This window comes from Pleurodeles waltl, chromosome 4_1, assembly GCF_031143425.1.
Source record: "Pleurodeles waltl isolate 20211129_DDA chromosome 4_1, aPleWal1.hap1.20221129, whole genome shotgun sequence".
NCBI lineage: Eukaryota > Metazoa > Chordata > Amphibia > Caudata > Salamandridae > Pleurodeles > Pleurodeles waltl.
Window position 1 is genome coordinate 423,144,570 of NC_090442.1, and position 25,055 is coordinate 423,169,624.

Consider the following 25,055-nt stretch of genomic DNA (forward strand, 5'->3'; position numbering starts at 1 on the left):
AAGCCTTGGTATCTGCAAGAGTTGGGGTGCACAGAGATAGTGTCCTGCACGGAGAGGCATGGGCTTACCGTCTCCCATGTTGGACAGCTGGTAGAGAGGACCAAGGGGACCACTCCAGACCACCACCTGTGATGCAGGATCCATGCAGCTCCGGAGGAGAGAAGATTCACGCAGCTGGTTGCCGTTGCGGTTGGTGCCTGCGGATGTAGGGGACTGACTCCTTCACTCCAAGGGAGATTCCTTCTTACTTCTTGTGCAGGCTGAACACTTGTCACCCTCAGAGGATGCACAGCTGGGCAAATGTTGCAGTTGCTGGAAGGAGCCAGAGAAACAATGCTGCAGAGCGGAGTCGTCACTGAAATGGCAGATTGTTGGTTCCTGAAGGGTCAAGTCGCAGTCACAGTGGCTAGAAGATGAGGTAAACGGTGCAGAGCAGTCCTGATGGAATCTTGTATGTCGTATCTGAGGAACCACCCAAGCCCAAGAAGGGGGATTGGTCACCTAGCAGGTTGACCACCTATCAGGAGGGGGCTGTGACGTCACCTGCGTGACCTGGCACTCAGATGCTCCCAGGGGCATCTGTCCACCTTGGATTCAAGATGGCACAATCAAGTGGCCACCTGGAGGAGCTCTCGGCACCACTCCTGGGGCGGTGATGACAGGGGAGTGGTCACTCCCCTTCCCATTGTCCAGTTTCGCGCCAGAACAGAAAACGGAGGTCCCTGGGCTGGTGCAAACCAGTTTATGCAAGGAGAGCACCAAATGTGGCCTTCAAAGCATACCGGTATCCTGGGGAGGCTACCTCTCCCAAGCCATGTAATACCTATTTCCAAGGGAGAGAGTGTTACCTCCCTCTCCCACAGGAAATCCTTTGTTCTGCCTTCCTCTGCCTGCGCTGGTCAACCAGCCGGAGGGCAGAAACCTGTCTAAGGGGTGGCAGCAGTGCGGGCTGCCCAGAAAACCCCGGAAGACTAATAGAAGCAATGCTGGGTGTCCTTTAAGGAGCCCCCAGAGTCCATGGAATTATACATCCAATACTGGCAACAGTACTGAGGTATGATTCCAACATGTTTGATACCAAACTTGCCCAGGTTCGGATTTACCATTATGTAGTTGGACACGACTAGTGACCTGTGAACAATGATAAAATGGCTTCCCCACACTTACGAAGTCCAGTGTTATGGATCTGGAGTTCATGGGGGCACCTCTGCTCCTGAAGGGGTGTACTCACACACAGGTACCTGCACCTTGCCCTTTGGGCTAGGAGGGCCTACTGTAGGGGTGACTTACAGTGACCTGGTGCAGTGACCTGTAGTGAATGGGTGCATGTACCTTTTCACGCAGAGTGCAATGGCAGGCCTGTAGACACATTTTTCATGGGCTCCCATGGGTGGCACAATACATGCTGCAGCCCTTGGGGAACCCATGATGCCCCAGTGCCCTGAGTACCTAAGTACCATTTTCTAGGGACTTATATAGGAGCACCAGTATGTCAGCAACCAAATTTAGAGGGAGAGAGCACAGTCACTGGGGTCCTGGTAAGCAGGATCCCAGTGAACACAGTCAAAACACACTGATATAGGGCAAAAAGTGGGGGGTAACCATGCTAAAAAGAGGCTACTTTCCTGAGCAGCTTGCTGCCTCAGGCTTTCAAGAGTGGACAGGTTTTTTGTCCATGGCACAGATCCTCCCTAGAGGGGCCCATGGCCCTAAATGCTTCGGGTGGTAAGGCTTAAGCATTGCAGGCTCAGTTCCCTCCGGTGGTGCTAACAGGCCCTCTTCCTGGAAAGAGGGGTTCTGAAGCGGCATCTGTTTAGATGCTAGTCCCCCAGTCTTCTTGCCTTTTCTCTTGGAGGGTTGGTCCATTCTTCCAGGATCCAACACCTCTTGCTCACTTTGGAGTTTGCTCTGTGCCCTGGTTTTGACACAATCCCATTCTGGGATTCCAAGCATTCCTGCAAGGGTCCTCAGTTCAACTTTATCCCAGGGGGAAGACTCTAGGTCTACAGTCTACAGGGAATGGATAGGGACACAACCACTTCATTTTGTCCAACTACTCCCCCAAGTCAAAAGATACCATAGCCATGGGATGGATCTTAGTGACATTGTCAGTAGGGGTGACTGGATAGGTCATTTTAATCAGGTACTGATCTGAGTGAACCAGATGCTCTTTCACCATGGTGACCTTATCACCAGTATCTTTCAAGGCCTCAACTCTTATTCCATTAATTAAGGGGTGCTGCCTGTATTTTTGCATGTTAGTAGGCCAGGCAGCACACAATACATCTATCCCTCCCTCAGAGACTATTGTTGTGTCAGTGGGTTCAGTGACATGGGCAGGACACAACTGAAATCCCATCTGGGGATTAACAACTGCATTTATTGCAGGTGGACTAGATGCATTCTTTTTTATTTTTACAGCTAGGGTTTCCAGTTTGGTGACTTACAATCATGGCACCAAGCCTTTCTGGGATCAAAGTGCTTGCCTTGATACCCACCCTTGGGCTGTGAGGAGTTTTGGGGTCTGCCCTTCCGAGCAGGTTTTTGGGGGCCTGATGAAGACTCTCTGTTTTTACTTTGTTCCCCATGTTTCCCTTGGGGAGGCTTTTTGGCCTCTTTCTTTTGGGCTCCTCCACCAGTGGTAGTTTTGGTCACCCTTGTTTTGACCCAGTGTTCTGTCCTCTTTCCCTACTCTTGAGGAGACAATGGACCTAGTTCTACCAGGAACTGATGTGGTTTCTCACTGTAACAATTACTCGATAGATACTTTTCATTACTAAATTGTAAAGCCCATCATTATCTTGTACAGTGTTACCTCTAACCAGCAACCCAGTGTTTTTACTGAAAAGTCCAAAAATTCCACCCAGGACTAACTCTGGGTTTTTCGGGTCTCCCTGAATTTTATTCTGTACTCCTCAGTAGTAAGTCCAAAGCACTCAGTCAGAGTACCCTTCATGAGGTCATAAGGCTTAGCTTCTGCCTCATTCAATGTCAGGGGTCTATCCCTGCATTTACCTGAAAACAGCTCCCACAGGAGAGAGCTTCAATGTTTCCTGCCTATTTCCCTAGCTGAACAAGCTCTCTCGTAGGCAAAAAACCGTTTGATTATATCATCACCTTCTGTGTATGGTGGGGCAACTCATTTGGGGAGTTTTAGGCTAAAAGATGTATCTTTCTTCCTATTTATTTGGATGCTGCCACCAGAGATGGGTCCTAAGCCAAACTCTCTTCTTTTAATATCTATCGCCAAAAGTTCTGCTTCTAAAGTCAATCTTTTGGTCATTATTTCCAGGGCCAGCTCCTCCTCTGAGGGGGCTCCTGCTTCTGAGGCAGGGGATCTGGTCTTCTAATCAGTTCTATTTGGTATTTCGGGATCCCCTGAAGGATCATCTTCTTCCACTGGGTGATCTTTCTCATACGCTGTCACAAGCCTTCAAAGTTTTTCAGTGGTAGCATGAGGACTAATGTAGATTTGGTAAGCTTTACAGGAAGCCCTTAGCTGGGTATAGTTATACTCCATGTAAGAATTCAGGCCGAGCTCCTGATCCTGGTTCTCTGTAGCAGACATTTTGTGTTACTTAAACTGGGACTTTCTGGGAAGTTAAAAACTCTCACAAACTTTCCTAAGTCCTACTAAAGTATAGTCTTTTAGATTTTTCTAACCACATGTTTCAGGGACCTAACCAGGGCCCTAGCAGTTAATTTTTGATTTTTTGAAACAATAGTCCAATCGAAAAGAAACTACAACTAGGCTAAGACAATTTTAAGATTTATTCATGTGATCACTCATTGACAAGGTGTTTTGAGCAAATGCAAAGTCTTGAATCCCACCGCTGATCCACCAAATGTGAGGGGCTAGCTCTCTAGATAGTGTACGAAAATGACGTGCACTGTGCAGAGAGTCCAGGCAAACCCTCCTTGGTATCCAGAGGCAAAAAATAGATAACCCAATGCTCTATTTCTTGTGGTAGTGCGGGTGAGCAGTTAGGCTTATCCAGGAATCGTGCTAAGCATTTCTTGTGCTCACAAAGGCAACAAATGAGACACACACACAAAGAATAAATCAAGCCCAATTCATAAAAAGAAATACTGATTTTTATATAATTTTGAAGACAAAGAGCTTTGTTACAAGGTAAGTACTTTTGGAGTTATGATTTTTCAAAGTTCAAAATATAGACTTTTCATGAGTAATTACGCACCATTGGAATCAATGGGGAAAAAACAGGAAAATGCATATAAAATCAGGCAATGCTTTCTCAAGGTTCACCTTCTGGTTTTAGGGCGAGGTCAGAGACAGGTCCAAAGTTCCAGCATGAGGAGTTTGGGCAGGTCCTAGTTCAGTCGAGCTGCAGCTGAAGAACTTGGAGCTGGTGTGCCACGAGGGAGGGGGCCACTTGGAAACACACTGCACAAGGGCAGTTATAGGTAGGTCTGTTTGGGCTCCTTTGAGGGAGGAGGTCGCAAGGGCTTGGGGACCATGGGAGCACAGCTGGTTAGTTAATGCAGGGGCCGAGGGTGCTGTGTGCAATGCAAACAGTCAGGCCAGGTGTGGTGCGTCTTGGGGTCCTCACGGTTAGGAGAAAGCAGCTTGGAGAGGCGATTTCAAGTCAGCTGGGCCACTCAGGAGGTGGGTCTTGGGCATCCTGACATCCCTCGATGGGTGCTTGCTTCTGGTGTTTTGGGAGTCCGGAATGGGCTCTTCTTCTGGATGTTTGTTGTGGGGGATCCGGTACAATGGGTATTGGTACACCACGGCTCTGGTAGGTCCTGGTGCCTCCAAACCTGGTGGGGAGACAAGTCTGACCCTCTGGAGCTGATGTACTGTGTTTGGTTGATCCGCTCCATCGAGGGTGTCGGGGAGCAGCAGGTCGCAACACTGGAATTCATGGGTTTGGTGCCTGCAGGGGCGAGATACCTTCACTCCAAGAGAGCTTCTTGGTGATTTTTCAAAGGCCTACTCTAATCTACCTCATTCTACTCCACTCCAGTACCACTTCACCCCAATTTACCTCCCTCGACCCCAATCTACCTATTACCGCAGTCTACCCCACTCCAATCTACCCCACCCTACAGCCCTCACCCCACTCGGCACCACTAACTTCTAGCCATGCTGAACAGCAGCCATACTGGTGCACAAGATGGCTAAACTACAATCGTGTAGGCAAGGCCTATTGGTGTTACCAATTCTTGTTTTATCTAGCTTTTCTAAGCTTTTACAATAGCTATGTTTTAGAAATATAATGCTTGTCACTGAGATCTATGTAGGTAACCATATTTCTACAAGCACTGGCAAAGACAAAAGGTTGGGACTTTAAATATCAGGGCTATTGGCATTGTCAATGATTGTTTGGAATTCCATGCCAACACAGTCTTGGAAAGGGTTTCCTATAAAGGGAATCTTGAGGATGCAAGCGCATGCAGGCATTACAATGTATGAGTGCACAGATGTGAAGCGTGCAGAAGGATGCATGCTCACATACCTAATAAACCATGTTCGCACATGCATCATGCCAGGTCTGCCATTTTAAGTTTTTTAATACATATTTCCAAGATGGCAGACTTGGAGCTGCTATTTTTTTTAAAATGTGCATGAATACATATTTTAAGAAAGGGCCAGCAAAGTGCAGCTGCTGGTTCCCCCCCAAAATTAAGGAAATAAACAGACATGGCTGGGTGGGGTGGGGAAGCAACAGTAGAGTGGTAAATAAATTCAACACAGGTGAGGGAGAGAGGCAGATGAAGTAATGTATGAGCTTAGGGGGCGTGTGAGGAGGGAAGCAGTACACGGGGGTGGGACACCAAGAAAAAACATACACTGCTGAAAGTAAAATATGGAAAAGCCTGCTCCTCCAAGGGGCAAGAGATCAAACTGCTCCCGCACAAGGCAAACACAAGAATAGGGAGGAAATAAATCAAATCAGTGGCCGAGTGAGGTAAACAGCATGCCAGACAATCTTGAGCAAAGGGGTTACCCAATATCCTCACTAGGAAATACACAGCTAAAGGTGTCTTCACCCAATTCCTACAAACCAGAAAGCCTCTACAAAGCTGTGTGTTCTTGTTTTAATGCCATAACAAATGCACAGTTAGGCATGCACAAATTCTACATTCATGTGACAGGCATACTGGCATTGGTAATGCTTTTTGTGCTTTTGAGGCTGTAATTGTTGATCACTGTCATAGTATGGCAATGAATTGGCAAACAATTACATTTCAAAATGATTAGATACGTCCATCAATCTGTTTAATGTTAACCTGTTCATCTTGGTATAATTCTAAAATATTTTTAGTTCCAAAGTCCAGCACATGGGAGAGTGAAAAGAGGGAGTTGAGTCCTAGCCCTGGAAACTGACTGATCCCTTAGCAGAAAGACCCCGCTGAGGAACTGCTAAGAAAAACAGTCAAACCGTTTGGAGGGGAGAATAAACAGGGGATCAAAGCATTCCGAAGCAGTGAGGGAAGGTCGAGAAATTAAGTGATGGGAAGTGGAAGAGCTGAAACAGCACAACTCTGAAAACCAGAAACTGTTGTGTGAGGTCATACTGCATCAGGGAAACGCTACTTCCAACCTGATGTTGTACTTCCATAGAAGAGGGAAACAAAGGTGATTGAGTAAGTAGGGTTCTCAGCGCCTATAAGGAAAGAAGGAACCATCAGGGACATAACAGCATGTGGTAGACAAAATAAGAATGGCAGCCAAATATGATCAGTGGACTCACAGCAAACTGTTACCATGGACAATATTGGGATCAACAAAGCACATCAAAATTTCAGATCCTGGCATCAGGAAATTCTGGAATGCATCACAGAGTGGTTAAAAAAATGAGAGAAGTAGCATCAGAGAAAACTTCCACAATCGGAAGTCATGGACTGGGGTCAACACATGGAGCATGTGAGCCGTCTTACAGAGGAGTAATGTAAATATAATGCTGCCACCAAGTTTGAGAAAGGTTAGCTCCCCACTTTTTGCATGGAACATGATGTGGTTTCGAATAGTTAGTGTCCTGGGCCCCTGGCAAACAGGTTCCCAGGGCCAGATCTCCTTCCCCATCCCTGTACGACACATAGCAACTTCAGCCCCCCCATAAGTCCCTAGTAAATGGTAGTCCTGGCACCTAGGGCATTGGGACTGAAGAGGGTCCCCTAGGGCTGCAGCACCAAGTTATGCCACCCTGGAGACCCCTCACCAAAGCCATGCAAACTGCCACTGCAGCCTGCGTGTCTTGCTGCAAAGAAAACTGAGAAGTCGACATGGCACACAGCCCTGTGTGCCATGCTAGCAGCACTGCCTAAGGTATAGGTAAGTCACCCCTCTATAATGCACCCTTACAAGCCCTAAGTCAGGGTGCATTATATCTTAGGTGGCCACATCTGTAGGAGCAAATATGCCTCTTCAATACCTAAGGCCATTCTTAATGTTGTAAGTGCTAGGGAAGCCATGTAGAGTACATGGGCTGTAAACTCAACAACTCTGGTTCCCCAGCACCATGATGGCTTCACCAAACCTGGGAATGTTTGGTACCAAACAACTCCTCTTAATAAATTTGCACTGATGCCAGTATCGGATTTATTAGCAACATGTACTCAGAGGGCACCTTAGAGGTGCTGCTTGAAAATCTACCAGCCCTGGTCTGTTGATGACTGGTCTTAGCTAGCCTGCTGACACCAGATATGTTTCTGGCGTGAGAGCCCACGCTCCCTGAGGCCAGAGACAAAGCCTTCTTGGGCCAAGGTGTCACACCTCCACCCCCAGGCCGGCACACCTGGAAGCTTTAAAGGCCTTGCTGCCTTTGAAATGCAGCCCCAGCCTCTGCTTCTAGCAGCAGATGGCAAACCCCAGGTGCAGACCCCACTTTTCGTGTGAGAACCGGCAGGAAAATTAGTAAGAATAGAAGGAGCAGCCACCTTGAGCCAGCACCACCCCTCAGGTGTGGCAGGTGAGGTGAGCCCCTCATTTAATTTCTCCCCATCTTGGATGAAAGGAAAATAGCCAATTAGGATCATGGTTGTGCCCACTCCACAAAGGAAGGTGTAGCCACTCTAAGGTAGGCAGCCCATTGGCTACTACCAGTTACTCCCCTTAACGCCCCCTAAATACAGAATTTAGGTGGCACCCGAGACCCTGAACTCAGATTCAATGGACAAAAGAAGACCAGGATAAAGAAGACTCACTTCATGAGAACTGAAGCCCTGCTGAAGAAGAAAAAAAAGGTGCCAAACCCTGCCTGTTGCACCAACGACAAGACAATCGCTGCTGTTGTGTTGTCCTGAGCCTGAGGGACTCCACAAGACCATTGTAATGCCTGCATGCGCTTGCATCCTCAAGATTCCCTTTATATGAAACCCTTTCCAAGACTGTGTTGGCATGGAATTCCAAACAATCATTGACAATGCCAATAGCCCTGATATTTAAAGTCCCAACCTTTTGCCTTTGCCAGTGCTTGTAGAAATATGGTTACCTACATAGATCTCAGTGACAATCATTATATTTCTAAAACATAGCTATTGTAAAAGCTTAGAAAAGCTAGATAAAACAAGAATTGGTAACACCAATAGGCCTTGCCTACACGATTGTAGTTTAGCCATCTTGTACACCAGTATGGCTGCTGTTCAGCATGGCTAGAAGTTAGTGGTGCCGAGTGGGGTGAGGGCTGTAGGGTGGGGTAGATTGGAGTGGGGTAGACTGCGGTAATAGGTAGATTGGGGTCGAGGGAGGTAAATTGGGGTGAAGTGGTACTGGAGTGGAGTAGAATGAGGTAGATTAGAGTAGGGTAGATTGTAGTGGGATATATTGGGGTAGATTGGAGTGGAGTGGGGTAGAATGGGGAAGAGTGAATTGGAGTAGATTATATTGGGGCAGATTAGAGTGGGGTAGATTGGAGTGGATCGGGGTAGATTAGAGTGGGGTAAATTGGAGCGAGATAAATAAGTAATTGGGGTAGATCTGAGTGAGGTAGGGTTGACCGAAGTGGAGTAGGTTGGAGCGGAATTGTATAGAGAGGTGTAGGGTAGATTGGGATGGGGTGGGGTAGATTGGGTAGATTGGAGTGGGGTAGTTTGGGTTAGGGTGGGTTACATTAGAATAGAATGAAGTTGATTCAAGTGGAGTAGATTGAAGTAGATTAGAGTGGGCAGATTGGATGTGGCAGTTTGGGGGTAGGTAAATTTGGGGTGGAGTTGGGTAAGGTAGATTAGAGTGAGGTGGAGTAGATTTAGGTGAAGTGGGTTAGATTGACCTGGAGTGGAGTAGAGTTCAGTGGTATGTGGTAGTATGGAGTGGAGCGCAATAGATTGGGTAGAGTAGAATGGAGTGTGGTAGAGTGGAGCAGATTGGGTGGATTGGAGTGGGTAGACAAGTGTGGGGTAGATTCCGGTACAGTGGAGTGGGGTTGATTGGAGAGAAGTATGGTGGAGTTGGACAGATTAGAGTGGAGTCAAGATTGGAGTGAAATGATCTAGAATGGTGAAGAGTGTCGTGTAGAAGGGTAGAGTGGGGTGGGGTAGATTGGGTGGAATAAAGTAGGGAAGATTGAAATACAGTGGGAAGATTGGAATAGGGTAGATTGCAGGATGGTTGAAGTGGGTAGTTTGGAGTGGGGCAGGCTGGGGTGAGGTGGGGTAGATTGCAGTGGAATGTGGTGGAGTGGGGTGAAGGGGAATATAATGATGTAGACTAGATCTGAGTGGAGTAGATTGGGGTGGGGTAGATAGGAGTAGAGTGGATTGGGGTAGAGTGGGTTACATTAAAGTGGAGTGGAGTAGATTTGAGTGGAGTGTGGTAGATTGGAGTGGGGTATATTGGAGTGAAATGGAGTGGGGTAGCTTTGGGTAGATTGTAATGGGATAGAGTGGAGTGGGAAAGATTGTTGAAGTGGGGTAGATTAGAGAGGTGTGGGGTTAGATTGGGATGGGGTGGGGTAGATTGGCATGGAGTGGGTAGGGTAGAGTGGGGTGAAGTGAGGTAGAGTAGGGTGGTGTGGGGTATAGTGGGGTAGTGTGTGGTAGAATGGGCTGGTGTACATTGGAGTGGGAGCGTAGGGTAGAAATGAAGTGGTGTAGATTGGAGTGGAGAGGAGTTGATTGAAGTAGATTGGAGTTGAGTCAGAGACTGGAGTCGAGTGAGGTAGACTGGAGTGGAGTGGGGTAGATTGGAGTTGAGTAGATCAGATTGGGGTAGATCAGGGTAGAGTGGATATGTGGGGGTACATTGGAGCAGAGTGAGGTAGATTGGGGAAGAGTGGAGTGCAGTGGATTGGGGTCGAGTGCAGTAGGGTGGAGTGGGGTAGATTGGAGTGCAGTACATTGGAGTAGATGAGTGGAGAGGAGAAGATTGAAGTGGACTGGGGTAGAGTGGAGTAGGGTAGATTGGAGTGAGATAGATTAGGGGAAAGTGTATGAAGTGGGGTAGACACAAGTGGAGTGGAGTATATTAGGGAGGGCTAGCTTGGGGTAGATTGGGTGAATTAGAGAAGGGTAAATTGGATTGAAGTGGAGTAGATTGGAGAAGGGTAGATTGGAGTGGGGTAGAATAGAGAGGGATGATTTGAGTGGGGTAGATTGGAGTACAGTAGGGTGAATTGGAGTGGGGTATAGTGTGGTGGGGTAGAGTGTGGTGGGTGGAGTGTGGTAGATTGAAGTGGAGTAGATTGGAGTGGAGTAGATGCGGGTAGATTGGGGTGCGGTAAATTGGGGAGGGGTAGATTGGGGTGGAAGGTTCGGGGTAGATTGGAGTAGGTTGGATTGTAGTGGAGTGGGTTAGTTTGGAGTGTGCTAGATTTGAGTGGAGTATCATAGATTGGATTGGAGTAGATTGAGTGAAGTGAAGTCGGGTCGATTTGGGTAAAGTGGAATAGTGTAATAGAGTGGAGTGGAGTAGATTGGAGTGGACTGGGGTAGATTGGAGTGGAGTGGGGTAGAGTGTGGTAGATTGGAGTGGGCATGATTGTGGTGGAGTGGGGAAGATTGCAGTGGAGTGCGGTAGATTAGAGTGGAGTGGGGTAGACTGGAATAGATAGGAGCAGAGTGGGGTAGAGTTGAGTGGCATGCAGTAGATTGGGGTGGAGTGGGATGGGGTTGACTAGGTTAGATTGTGTGGAATGAGGTACATTGGACTGGAGTGGAGTAGTTTTTTGTGGAGTGGAATGGTTTAGATTGGAGTGGGGTAGGTTGGGGTAGAGTGGAGTGGCGTAGATTGGAGTGCGGTAGATTGGAGTAGGGTAGACCGGATTGGAGTGGTGTAGATTGTGCAGAGTGGAGTGGGGTAGATTGGAGTGGAGTAGATTTGGGTAGACTGTAGCAAAGTGGAGTTGGGTGGAGTAGATTGGGGTATGTTGGAGTGGAATGGGATAGATTGGATTTGGGTGGATTGGAGTGAGGTAGAGTGGAGGGGCATAGAGTGGAGTGGCGTATTGTGTTCTGAGTAGAGTGGATTTAATTGGCGTGGACTTCAGTGACGTGGCGTATTGCAGAGTGTCTTCTATTTGAGGGGCACAGAGTAGAGTGAAATGTCGTAGAGTGGAGTGTCATAGGATGGAGTGGCATGGCACAGAGGTGAAGGGCATAGAGCGTAGTGGCGTAGTGTGGAGTATGCATAGCATGGTAGTGTATGGCCATTACATTTGCACTGAAATACGGTTTTACTGCACACAAATGATAATTTGTGCAAATGTCATCACCTAGTGTATTGAGCTGTTTTGATTGTATCCAAATATTTGTTTCAAGCACACTTGTGCTTCATTTGCACTATTCTGAAACATCAGCGCAGTTCATTTTTTGTGTGCTGGAAAAAAGAACATCTTTTCTATTCTTACATGGGTACTCAGCAGGATTGTCACTTAAATTCTCTCACTTTGAAGTAAGAGAAAGAAAAATAAACTCCAAGCTCCCTGGAAGAGAGAGCCTGACATTTGACCTCTGTCTTTGACTGCACAGCAAATGTGACAAGATAAGAACAAGATTTAAAGGTCTCTTTATAGAAAGCTAGATTGTGGAAGAATACAGTAAACAAGGTCTGGGCAACGGGAGGGACAAACTCAAGCTGGACAGCCTAAAGTAGACAAAGCTAGCAAACAGAGTCAGAAAATGTGAGTTACAGACCACAAAGCCAATGGTAAACAATAGGGAAAATGCATTCCTCTGTCAGTTTTCTGTATATACCCAAGAAGCCTATAGCAAATAAGACAGCTAAGCTGGCTGGTAGGCTAAGACCTAAAATAATGGATCCTGTGAACTCTTCTTAATAAATAGGCTCTTTGAGGGTCTTATTTTATTTACATAATGCTTTGGAAGCATCCAGTGTAGAAAATATGTATAAATAATATACGTGTTTGCTCACCATTGAAAACCTTTGTTTTATAAAATGCAGCATAAGGTAGTCATACCACAACCCTTCCAGAGAATGCCTTTTATGCATTTTTATATGACATGAATCCAGGCAAAACGAAAGATCATAGAAATGCAAGCTTTTAGAAAAACTAGCCTTTAAAACGTTTTTTCCAAATATAAAATAAAAGTGTACACAGTCATCAGGCAATCACCATTGAAAAATATGAAACCTGTTTTTATGTAGTCTGTTTAAAAATTACGTACAAAAGTTTACACTTTCTTTGCACAGGAAACAGTTTCAAAATAGATGAAGTAACAGAGTGCCTTTCAACGTGAAGCCCATTTCTACACACTTGAGCTAAAGCTATAATTTACATATTGCACCCATAGGCCAAGTCTGCATACTTTTGGTAGGCCTTTAAAAAAAGTCCGATTTTTCACACATAACAGAAAATGCAAGCTCCAAATTGCACATAAAAGGTAAAGAAACACAAATGCATATTAGAAAACGAAATAAATGTATGGCATAACATTCAGTCAGCAAGATTCAGTTTCTGAGCCATTACTGAGAGACAAGCCATGGCTGAGTTCAACATATGGCCACGTGTTGTTCAAAGCACGCCTTTTAGCTGTCCTTTTGCACAGGGAAAGTTTCTCGGTCTGAATTTTCTCTTCCAGCTTCTTTGTAAAATTAGATGTTGTGACGTTGGTAATTGTATGATGGGTAGAGGCCATCGTAGTGCCACTGGCGCCACTGCTCGACCTGCTCACGAGTCCTCTCTTGTTGTTCTGCAATTAAAATATAATAAAAATGAAGGACAGACCTTTCGAGCGAGTGAGTGTAGCACGAGAACCCCATACAATATTGTCCACTGAAGTACTTATTTGAGCCGAGGGGACATTGGACGTCTCAGGTGCACGATGCTACAGCTCGTGCCATTGCACAGCTTTGGATGACTTATTTAGATTGCAATCTCTTCCCTTTTTCAGCCTTTTAAATGGCCAAATGATGAGCTCTCTCACAATTTGTGTTGCTCATGTTCACGTCATGAGTGTAATGCAAGTCATTGCTCCTCTTGTAAATATTGCCTTATTTTTTCACAGGACTAAAATTACAGGTTCCAAAAGCAATGGTCATAAAATAGAAAAGTAGAAATAACTATTCTAATCTAACAGTAACACATGGTTCATGGTGTCTTCTATCACACCTCCCAATATGTTGTTTTACCATCTTCTGCATTCGCTCCTTTGGAGTTTCTTCAGTAATAACTAAACATACCGAACCCTTTCTGGCAGCCTCCCAGCACTGCACCTCCTATCCATGTGTACCAAACGCGGATTGCGCATGAGCAAAGATATTCCAGACTTTACCACACCAGTTTACAAATAGTAAGTGGGGAAGAAACTTGAGGAGAATGTTTTATGCCAAGTGCTTTTATATTTTTTATTGGTTAGGCATGAACTGGCGCAGTAAGTGTGTGCTTTCCCAAATACAAACAAACTCAAACCATCAATGTTTATTAAACTGGGCGCATTAAATCTTTTCTTCTAGAAGTGCAAGCAAAGAGGGGGTTATCTTTATCTTCTATGCACCTGTTATGGGGGGCGGGGGCAGAACTCATAAACCAAGGACATTAAGCTTGAGTGTCAACAAACTGTAACTGCTGAGTACCTTCATTTTGTTCTCATCATGCCTTAGTTCCTTCAGTGAGGTCTTCTTTTATATCTTTTTACCTTCTTATTTTACTGTCTTTTTTCGTAGTATTTCTTTAACTCATTGTTTTCTTTTTTCAATCCCTTCCATAGCGGCCTTTTTTAATTGTTCTTCCCATTGCTCTTTATACTTTTTTTCTTTCGACCTTTTTCTTTTTAATCCTTTTATTTTTTTTTACTCTTAAATTATCTCTCATTCACTCTTTTAGCTCTTTTTGGTCTCAGCTCCTATTCTTTTTCCAACATCCTTGTTTTTCTCACTTTTCCCTAGTCTTCCTTCTATCATTCCACCTCTCATCAATCGGTCTCTTTCTTCCATCCATTCTTCCTTTATTCACATCATATCTCCATCCCTGCCTGCCCCCCTTATCCACCAATGCTTCGCCAGTTCTTAGAGGAGCATTCAATGCAAATATGCAATGATGAGCTTTTGGCACTGGTTTTAGAGTGGAACCAGACCAATACAGCGCCCCTCTCCCATGTAGACACAGATATTGACTGGTGTCAGTATACATCCGAGTGCTGGCATTACTGGCCATTGACTCATGACAAGCTTCCGTAATGCTTCAGAAAATGAATGGTCAAGTGGTATCACTTAATGTGATGTCACTTCCTAAGAATTCCGGTCAAATGCAAATTAGAGGGCCCTCACAAATTCCCCTCTCTAGGTGAGTGCCACAGAAATAGTAGCAACGGCTTTCGGAGCCATAATTACCTTTTTGGCACTGGTTTGAGAGCTGGATCTGACCAATACTGCAGTCTCTCGCTTATTTCGACACAGAAATTGAGCAAGATCAGTATGTTCAAGGGTGATGGCGTTACTAGCCAGTGATGCAAAACATACACCTCTATTCCCACTTTTTTTCTTACTTTCTTTGTTCTTCTTTCATTGCCAGCATTTAATTTTAAGTATAGATAAACCGTTCTCACTTTTTTCCATTTACATACTGTCACAATAATATTAGTTTTAAAGGGCACTGACTTGATAAATAATTTGGTGGTTCACAGCACAAAAAATGATCTCTTTCGGAAAAAAGAAAGCCAAAATGAGACGAGCTAAGTGTTAATCCAGATGTAGGGGCCAGTGATCTAGTCTTTCCATTGGTAGTTTAAGATGCAGACTCCATATGTAGCTTAGGATGCCTGAGGCCAAACCGGAGAAGGGACTACATGCCTTTTACGACTGCCTACCCCACTTGAATTTGTGAATGTTAGAGATGGCGATAACCAACACCATTTTACGTGAATAGGAGCAAATGGGGCTTTGGTTGCTTTTATTTTTTATGCAAGTTGGTGAGTATATTTGTTATGCTCCTTAAGTGTTGGCTTAGTGTTCAATGTTGAACGCTGCAGGATGAGCCAACAATTGTTTTGCCCTCGTGGCTCACACCGCTAGGACCTTTTCAAGGCACTGTGGTGCGAAAGGTCTTCTTATAGCAAAATGTCCGTTGGGAAATCAATTAGCAGTAAACTGCTAACATTCGATGTAGTTCGCAGATTTTCCTCCCATTTGTTGCTTTTTCCGCAGTTATTCTTAGGCTCCGAGGTATCCTGTCCACATCTAGATGTGTTTTTTGAGAGTTGAGACTTTTTATATCTTGGCAACCGCAGTTAAATCCCCCACCCTCCCTCCATCATGTGCAGATTATTGCAGAAAGACCCCATGCCCAATCCCGGTTTAGCGAACCTGATCACGTGGCACGTGCTGCTGACTCCTTACGTGGCAGCCCAGACCTGAACTAAAGTTGTGAGCCGCACCCGAGCGCTTTAGCGCTAGAGGATGGACAGGGCAATGAGATGCAGGATCTCAGTCACGGTGCATGCACACGTGTGCTATTCCTGTGTCCCTCGTCTCTCTCCTCGCCTTCACACTTCGAAGTATCGCCAACAGCCTCTTCCCTTTCTGCCTCCAGAGCTGGAGTACTGTGTCAAGGTGAGAAGAACGGACGGAGGAGGTCTGCACGTCAGCTGCACGCTGCCTGCCAGAAAGTGGCTCATCTCATCTTTCAAAGCAGCGCCGGGGCAGTAGTGTAACGCAAAATGATGTGCCCCGTGCAGAATGTGACTAGGGCCTCCTGGGACTGCCATATGTCACAGGTAGCTATAGGCTTTAGAGTGAAAGGGGGTGCTTGTAGGTTGCCCCCGCGCACTGCAGGCTATTCGGAGGCCTGCATTATGCACCTGCGCCAGGGCAGCAGCCTAACTGCTGACACTTCTCAGAGTTTTTGGGATTTTATTGTCTGTTCTCTGCCTTCTACTTGGTACTTCCTGCTGCCTTGGGTAGGCAAGGTGGAGCGAGTAGAAGCGATCTCTCCTTTGCAGTCCCACCAGAGTGTATGCTATGTTCATATTTTAGAGGCATGTACATACTTTTTCACTCTCAACGTTGTCTCTTTATTTTATTCCTACTTTCCTTCCTTTAGTTTTTTCTTCCCTTGCTTCTTTCAAGATTCGCTTACATCCTATTTATTCGTTAGGTTTCTTGGGTTCTCTTTCACCTGTATGCTTCCTTCCTCTGCTTCTTTGCCAACTTCTACCTCTCCCTCCTCACTTCCTAACCACAGCTCTTTCTTTTACACACACATCTCTAATATAGGTTTACAAATTGTTTTTTTCGAATTGAATGATATTACTATTAGGAGGCTTGCTCAAGGTCACACCAATCACTATATAAACAGTTGTTTATATAGCTGGGATTCGGACATTCTGAGGGCCGTAAGAATACTGTCACGCCCACTCACTGTCAAAGAACAGAGCCAGCCGTTGGCTATACGTGATAGGGTGCCCTTCTCGCCTCAGCACCAGAAGCTCTTGTGTAGGCCATCATGATAAAGGTGTTACAACCCATCCCCACCCTGTTCTTTATACAGGAGAAAGAAGAGGATGCCGGGGACCCAGCTCCCAAACAAGCTTACCACCACTGAGTGGATTGTGGAAGGTGGGACCTGTAGAGTCCGGCTGGACTCATACTGGTGCTTTAAGATGACGCGCTTCCACCAGCCACTCCCTGAAGGCTGGTTTTCCCACACACCCTACTCCCATCCATCACAGGTGTAACCCATCAGGTGACCCCGCAAATAGAAGATCCCAGGGGCACGTGTCTGAGGCCAGTTGATCATACCATAATGCTGGGTTCGTGTCATTCATTTAAGTACCATGAGGGCCTAGGGCCCCCAACGCTACAATGGTGACGAGTGGGTCTGCCCCATGCATGGGCCAGCTGCAGCTCGGTTGCGCCTCAAGGAGGAAATGCACGAGGCGCTCTACATATTCCATCCATAAGGCATGCCCCTGTCGCCCCCCAAGCCTTCCCTCTTCAGCCTGCCAGGAAACAGCACGCTGTCCGGCCCTGGAGAATAAACGCAGAGGGAGAGAAACCAGTGTGGCATAAAAAGTGACCGTCACCTTGTTACGCACCCCACCAGCAGGAAAGCAGAGCTGGCACGAACCAACAGTGCCATAAGGAAGGAGAGCCCTGCGCCACCTCGCACTGAGGGCAGTGAGACCAGCACAGTAGGCACACGCTGCCTGCTCTTACCGTGCGGTAGAAGGTGAACCAAGACGAGCACCCGCTCACCCGCTGGGCATGAGGTGAGTCCCCAGGCTGAACAGAGGGGAAGCCCTGCGAGAGATTGAAGACAGGTCAGCCCGCCGCGCATAGGGGAATGTCACGGGCCGACAGCCAGTCAGGAAAAGGGCAGCGCGATGGCTGGAGCCGCCCAAAAGAGGGCACTGCATACCAAGGAATAAGCGTTACCCATCCCTGCACCACACCTGCCAGGTAAGGGGCCCATGTGGTTTGCGGTTTCATGAAAGCTGCAGCGTTCTCTCAGGGTGACTGCAGCGCCACCTGGTGGCCACTAATTATCACCACAAAGGAAGAAAAGGGGACTGCCAGCCGTAGCTTATGGCGGTACGAATGGGGCCTCGGGGGGGGGGGAAGAGGAGGAACGAGAAGTTCCCCCCCCCCGGGGTTTTTGGGACAGGTGGCACGACCCGGGACGTGTTTGGACGTCCGGGGTGCCAATTATGGGGGGTGGGATGGGTATGTATACGGCCATTTTGTAGAAACAGGCACCATTTTGGGAAGGTGACCTGGTGGCCAGGGTGTAGGCAGGCGGGCTCTGTGTTTTCTTTCCCCTCCCTCCCTCCCTCACGTTTTGATGATTTAGGGGTCTTTCTTGGAGCAGGTGTCCGGGGTTGTTTAAGTAGGCATCGCTTGGACAGGTGCTTGCCAAGGCGGGGACAGCTGCAGGGCAGCTATTAAAAGCTCGGGGGTAGGACGGAGCTGGCAAGGAAAGACAGGTATTAGGACGGGGGGAACATTAATTAGACAAGGACAGGCAGGAGACTGCTCAGGAGCGGACAGGTTCAAAGAAGTAGGTAGGGCGGGAGAAAGTAAAGGAGACGAGAGGAAGGAAAAAACAGGTCCAGAAGAAGGGGGGGAGGGATCGGGGTAGGGGAGGGGGAGGGGCGGGGCTAGGTGACTCGATGTCTAGTGACGTTTTAGTTTTGTAAGGCAAAGGCCAAGGGGGTAGGTCTAGTGGCACCTGTTCCAATAAAGCGGCCTTTTACACACACAAACGAGTCTCGGTGGTCACTCTGTCCCAATATGGAAAATGCGGGCCCAGTGAGAGAGCACCATGCACCCCTTGCAGCCACCTACCTGCTGTCTCAAGGATAAGAAGAGGTCCCACGCAGAAATCCTGCTATCCAAGATGCGTGTGCAGGAATAAGGGAAGCTGCACCTCTATTGTGCTTTCTGAGGTACCAGACGCTGCTTGGACGAAAAGGTCCCCAGCTTCAGGAAGCTGGCGGCAACATAAAGAGCAGTGGCTGTAGCGCCACCAATCTGCCACCCAAGGCACCTTGCCATGAACAACAGCACTAAGGGACTAAGAGAGAGAGAAAACACACTGAGCCTACCCATATGGTCTGCAGTGCAGGGAGCACCTACCCCTGGGTCAAGGATGTCAGTGACCAAATGAGTAGAGTGCTGTGATCCCTCCCCCTCCCATCTCGCCCCTGACAGCTATGGATGGCATTGCACTTAAGGAGTTAGTGCCGCTGTTGGACCTGCCCCTTTTTGCAGGGTCATCCCCAAACGTTTTGCCTCCTTACTCCTATTTTTTCTGACCAGGTAATGTTGGCTTTAGGACTCTGGGCACTTTATCACTGTTAACCAGTGCTAAGTGCATATGCGCTCTGTCTAAATTATATTTGTGATTGGTTTATCCATAATTGGCATATTTGATTTACTAGTAAGTCCCTAGTAAAGTGCACTAGAGGGGCCCAGGGCCTGTAAATCAAATGCTACTAGTGGGCTTGCAGCACTGATTGTGCCACCCACATGAGTATCCCTGTAAACATGGCTCAGATCTGCCACTGCAGTGTCTATGTGTGTAGTTTTGCACTGCCAATTCCACCTGGCAAGTGTACTCTCTAGCCAGGCCCAAACCTTCCTTTTTTGTACATGTAAGGCACCCCTAAGGTAGGCCCGAGGTAGTCCCATGGGCAGGGTACAGTGTATGATAAAGGTAGGACATGTACTGATGTGCTTTGCATGTCCTGACAGTGAAATACTGCCAAATTCAGTTTTCACTATTACAAGGCCTATCTCTCTCATAGGTCAGCATGGAGATTGCCTTTAAATATCTTTTAAGTGCAGTTTCCCATTGGGAGCAGATAGAAATGTGGAGTTTGGGGTTTCTGAACTCACAATTTTACAATACATCTTTTGGTAATGTTGGTTTTTAGATTGTCAGTTTGAGATTGCCACTTCTAGAAAGTGGGCATTTTTTTGCTTAACTATTCTGTGCCTCTGCCTGCTTGTGTATTCCACGTCTGGGTCAGACTGACAGTTGGGCTGTTGTGAATTCCCTCTAGACAGTGACACAAAGGGAGCTGGGGTGCAACCTGCATATCTTGATGAGTCTCCTGGGTTAGAGTGGTGAGGGAGGAGCTGACACTTGCACCTGAAAGGGCTGTCTGTCCTCACACACTTCAGTCTACAACCCCCTGGTGTGTGTCTGGGACCAGGCCTAGGCAAGGCCAGGATCTTGTGAACAACAGAGACTTTCCTTTGAAGTTTGCCTACTTCAAAGGCAGAAAGGGGTAAAAGTAGTGGACCCAAAACCCCAGATTTTTAGATTACGTCTGGACTCCAGAGGAACCTCTGCCAAGGACAAGAGCTGAAGAGCTGGAGGAGGTGTACTGCCCCTTTGCCTGTGACTGTGCTTTGCTGGGTTGGCCTTCAGTTGCTGCTTCTACCTAAAGGAGGACAAAGACTGGACTTTGTGGTATATTACTAATTGTGAAATGTATTCAAGGGCTTGGACTGAGCTTGCCTCCTGTTTTGAAGTCTTAGGGCCATCAAAGACTTCCTATGCCAGCACCTGGACTCTCTGCTGAGACTCCTACCATGCCAAGTGGTGCCCACTCCAGTCCCTTTGCCTTTGAAAGGTGAAGCTGGTGGAGCCAAGGCGGAAATCCATGCACAGGAGCTGTGTACGGAAAAATTTGACGCACCACCTACAACATGGCTGTAAAAATGATGCACCAACTGCATTGCGGCTGAGAAATCAACGCACTCCCTGCATGGTGGCTGGGAAATCTACCTATCACTTGCATCGCGGCTGAAGAAATGATGCAGCACCTGCATGCGGCTGTTAAAATCGATGCAAAGCCCCATGCAGCGTGGTTCCTCATCACTGTGAGGCTGGATTTCGCACACATCACAGAAGTTGAAGGCATCCCTGGCACCCTGGGAGGATGACCACTCAAGAACATGCTGTGAGTCCCGTGAACCTGAGACCTGCTGAAGAGAGCATACTCGACCATTGGACCATCCACCCTTTGGGTTGAACAAGGCTTGGACATGGCTCTTTTGGGAGTTCTGCAGCAACCCTCTAGGCACAGCTTACGAGAGGCCCGCACAGCCCACATAGTCCAGTCTCAATCCAGGGACAAGGGCCTCAAGGGATTTCCAGTGAGAGGGGAATCCCGACAAGAGAGATGTGCCCGAGGCAGCTCCATGACAAGCACTGGGAAGCACTGAGGTTGCGGACGGAGACTGGTCACCCAAAGACTATCGGACAAATGCCAGTGCACCTGAGCCCTGACCGCCAGAGCACACAGACCCTGCGGCAACCACCAAACACGACTTGGATGTGGTCCTGTTGGCTGTTCCTCAGCGACGTCTTCGCTCAGCCCCTGATAGGCCATGCACGGCCCACATGGTCCTGTGGCAGCCCGGCAAAAGGGTCTCGAGGGGACTCCTGTGTAAATGGAGTCCTGGCATGAGAGAGAAGCCTGAAGCTGCTCTACCAGTGGACATTGGAAAGCACCAAGGTCTTCCAGGAAGAGACCTCTTCGTCCATTATCATCCTCAGTCTCTGCAGTTCCGCTATCCAGGGAGCCAGAATGCCTTCCAAAAGATCCTTGAAGTGGACTCCCCACTGCTCCTAATGCACCTGCTTTGTACTCTGTAAATAGACTACACTACTGCTCAGGATGCGATATCCCAGTGGTCTTTATAAGTAGACTCTTAACACCGTAAGCTAAGGTGGGACAGGACCAACAGTGCCCAAGTGAACTGTAACGCCATGGACAGGCGATTGAGGGATCCGGACTTCGCCAACACTGCCATTTCTGCCCAGAGTAGTCTGGTTAAACTACGGAGGTGTGCCGTGATAACGAGTGCCCCAGCTGCACCTGCCCATGCAGCATGTCTGGTGGACAGCCTGAAGAGACTCAGTGGTGTTTATTTTAGTGTTTACTTCTTTCCCACAGGTTGGACTTGTTTGTTTCTTTAACAAAAATTTGGGAGGGATGTAGAGTCCGGCTGGACTCATACTAGTGCTTGGAGATGACGTGCTTCCAACAGCCACTCCCTGAGGGCTGGTTTCCACACTCACTCCACACCCATCCATCACAGATGTCACCAGTCAGGTGACTCTGCAAATAAAAGAGCCCAGGCGCACATGCCCGAGGCCAGTTGATATGACCATAATGCTGTGTCCATGTCATTACTTTGCATGCATGAGGGCCTAAGGCCCCTCAACACTACAGGACCCTAAATCTGCCATTATCAACATTTCTGTTTTTCTAAATGCACCTTGTTTCAAGGAGTTTGCATGGCAATGCGTATGTGCATAGTGGTAGGTAAGCAGCATCCTTCACAACCACCAATCCCTAAGCTCTGCATACAAATCTTAGCTGCGGTGATATTTCTTGCTGAACTGGACTGGAAGGAGCAGCACAAAGTAGGGATACAAATAGAAGACATACTTTTTAAGTGGGCCAGTACTTGTGAAACATTGCCAACATAAACCAGCAGCACAAGAATGCCCTTGGTGCCCAACAATCTACAGTAGTCATTTTGAGTTAAACAAAGATGTACAAATTATCCCCTGATGCTCTTGCGCTAATCCTGTGTTTGTAATGTGGTAAATATTGGAGAGTAGGGCTTAATTTGTAGTCAATGTTACTTCCTTTCTTCTGCAGGGTCAAGAATAATCCAACCAAAACATGCAGTTCATACACCCACATAGGACTGATGTGGTCTGTCCCCTCCGTCGGTTCACAGGCCCATCAAAACGGCCCTTAGGACTTTTCCTTCAAAGCAGCAGACATGGAGTTGTTTGTTCTTTGATGTCAATGGTAACTTGTAGACCCAGATGTTGAGCCATAGGGCAGGATTCTTAAAGTGGTCCAACGGTAGCGCCTTCATTTGTTGCTTTACCTCTGAGCCCCAACATAAAGGCACTTTGCATTCCCCTGTGCAGGTATTACCTTTTCTTACCTTTTCTTATCCACAAGCATAAGTCAGTCCTTGCCTTATGGTTTGCTGCCTTATGGTTACTTTTCTAGCCATAAAAAGCTGCACTGTGATTTCTTCTAGAGTGCAAAAACAAAGAGGGAGAAGGAGGTTGTGGGACTGGGTCTGTCCTGCTTATAGCCTGTATAACATTACAACAGAGACCCAGCTAAATTAACTACCACAGGATGGATAGGAAAAAGGATTTTCCTGTTAGAAAAACCCTCACCCACCAGGGTTACCCCTTGGAGCCATGCTTCATCATTGGGTTTCTTCCCGTTCCGCTACGGAGCGGGCGTGCTACGGACTACGGGATACCTGGGAGCACTGATGTAGTCTTGTCAATGTGAATCACAGGAGGGATAGGAGTGGTGGGGTCTTGGGTTAGTTAAAAATACCTGTCTACTAGTAATTCCAATGATTTAATAGATCTCTTGGAGGCGGTATGATTAAAAAGGGGGCTGCGGAAGTGGGGGATGTAATGTACCCGACTTCCTAGTCTACATGTTTCGGAACATTACCCGAGGCTCCTCTTCAGGACCAAGGTGGACTCCCTGGCGCCACTCCTAGTTTGATTACCTCTAATGAAGGCATAAATAATACATGCTCAGTGTTATGGTGCAATTCACCTAACTAATGTGGTGTCATAAGATGATACCTATCGTTTATGGTGTCTGTTAGAAATGGGGTCCTTGGTTGACAGTCAGGTTACCCCCTGTTCAAGCAAAGACCCTCACTCTAGTCAGGGTAAAAGAGAATCACCCTCAGCTAACCCCTGCTTACCCCCTTGGTAGCTTGGCAGAGCAGTAGGCTTAACCTCAGAGTGCTAGGCGTAAAGTATTTGTACCAACACACACAGTAACTCAATGAAAACACTACAAAATGACACAACACAGGTTTAGAAAAATAGGAAATATTTATCTAAACAAAACAAGACCAAAACGACAAAAATCCACCATACACAAGTCAAGTTATTAATTAAAAATCAAAAAGAGTCTTTAAGTAGTTTTAAAAACACACTAGCGCTGCTAGAGTGAAAATGTACCTGGTGTGCGTCAAAAATAACCCCGCACGGGCGGGCGTGTGTCGAAAATAACTCCGCACGGCGGTACTCGAGTCAAAAATCCAGCCGCACGATGAGTTGACGATCCACCCGCGCAGGTTGCGATCTCCCAGCCTCCGTCAGCGATGCTGCGCGTCGTTTCTCCTGCTCCGTGCGTCGATTCTTTGGTCGCGTTTCCTGCGAGCGTCGTTTCTCAGCCGCGGAGCTGGCGGCGCGTCGTTTTTCAGCCGCCGATCGGATTCGCGTCGATCTTTTCCCCGCACGGCGCTCTGTGCGTGGATTTTCTTGTCTTTAGGCTGCCAGCTTCTCCTTTCAGGGTCCCAGGAACTGGATGGGCACCACAGGGCAGAGTAGGAGTCTCTCCAGAGGCTCCAGGTGCTGGCAGAGAGAAGTCTTTGCTGTCCCTGAGACTTCAAACAACAGGAGGCAAGCTCTAGATCAAGCCCTTGGAGATTTCTTCTCAAGATGGAAGGCACACAAAGTCCAGTCTTTGCCCTCTTACTCTGGCAGAAGCAGCACTGCAGGAAAGCTCCACAAAGCACAGTCACAGGCAGGGCAGCACTTCCTCCTCAGCTAACAGCTCTTCTCCAGGCAGAGGTTCCTCTTGATTCCAGAAGTGTTTCTAAAGTCTGTAGATTTGGGTGCCCTTCTTATACCCATTTTAGTCTTTGAAGTCACCTTTCTTCAAAGGGGACTCACACCTACTTGTGAAATCCTGCCTTGCCCAGGCAAGGCCTCAGACACACACCAGGGGGTTGGAGCCGGCATTGTTAGAGGCAGGCACAGTCCTTTCAGATGAGAGTGACCACTCCACCCCTCCCTCCTAGCAGAGATGGCTAATCAGGAAATGCAGGTTACACCCCAGCTCCCTTTGTGTCACTGTCTTGTGTGAGGTGAAAAACAACCCAACTGTCAAACTGACCCAGACAGGGAATCCACAAACAAGGCAGAGTCACAGAATGGTTTAAGCAAGAAAATGCTCACTTTCTAAAAGTGGCATTTTCAAACGCACAATCTTAAAATCAACTTTACTAAAAGATGTATTTTTAAATTGTGAGTTCAGGGACCCCAAACTCCACATGTCCATCTACTCTCTAGGGGAATCTACGCTTTAATCATATTTAAAGGTAGCCCCCA

At 47.3% G+C, this 25,055-nt stretch overlaps 1 protein-coding gene across 1 annotated transcript in view; it reads right to left on the reverse strand.

Moving 5' to 3' along the window:
* Positions 1-12,543: 12,543 nt before the first annotated feature.
* The window catches only part of UCMA (upper zone of growth plate and cartilage matrix associated), a 69,179-nt gene continuing 56,667 nt past the window's right edge, over positions 12,544-25,055 (reverse strand). Inside the window, exon 5 of the mRNA XM_069228676.1 lies at positions 12,544-13,113. Within this exon, the coding sequence (XP_069084777.1) occupies positions 13,016-13,113 (98 nt within the window). The 3' untranslated portion in view covers positions 12,544-13,015. The remainder of the gene's footprint in view (positions 13,114-25,055) is intronic.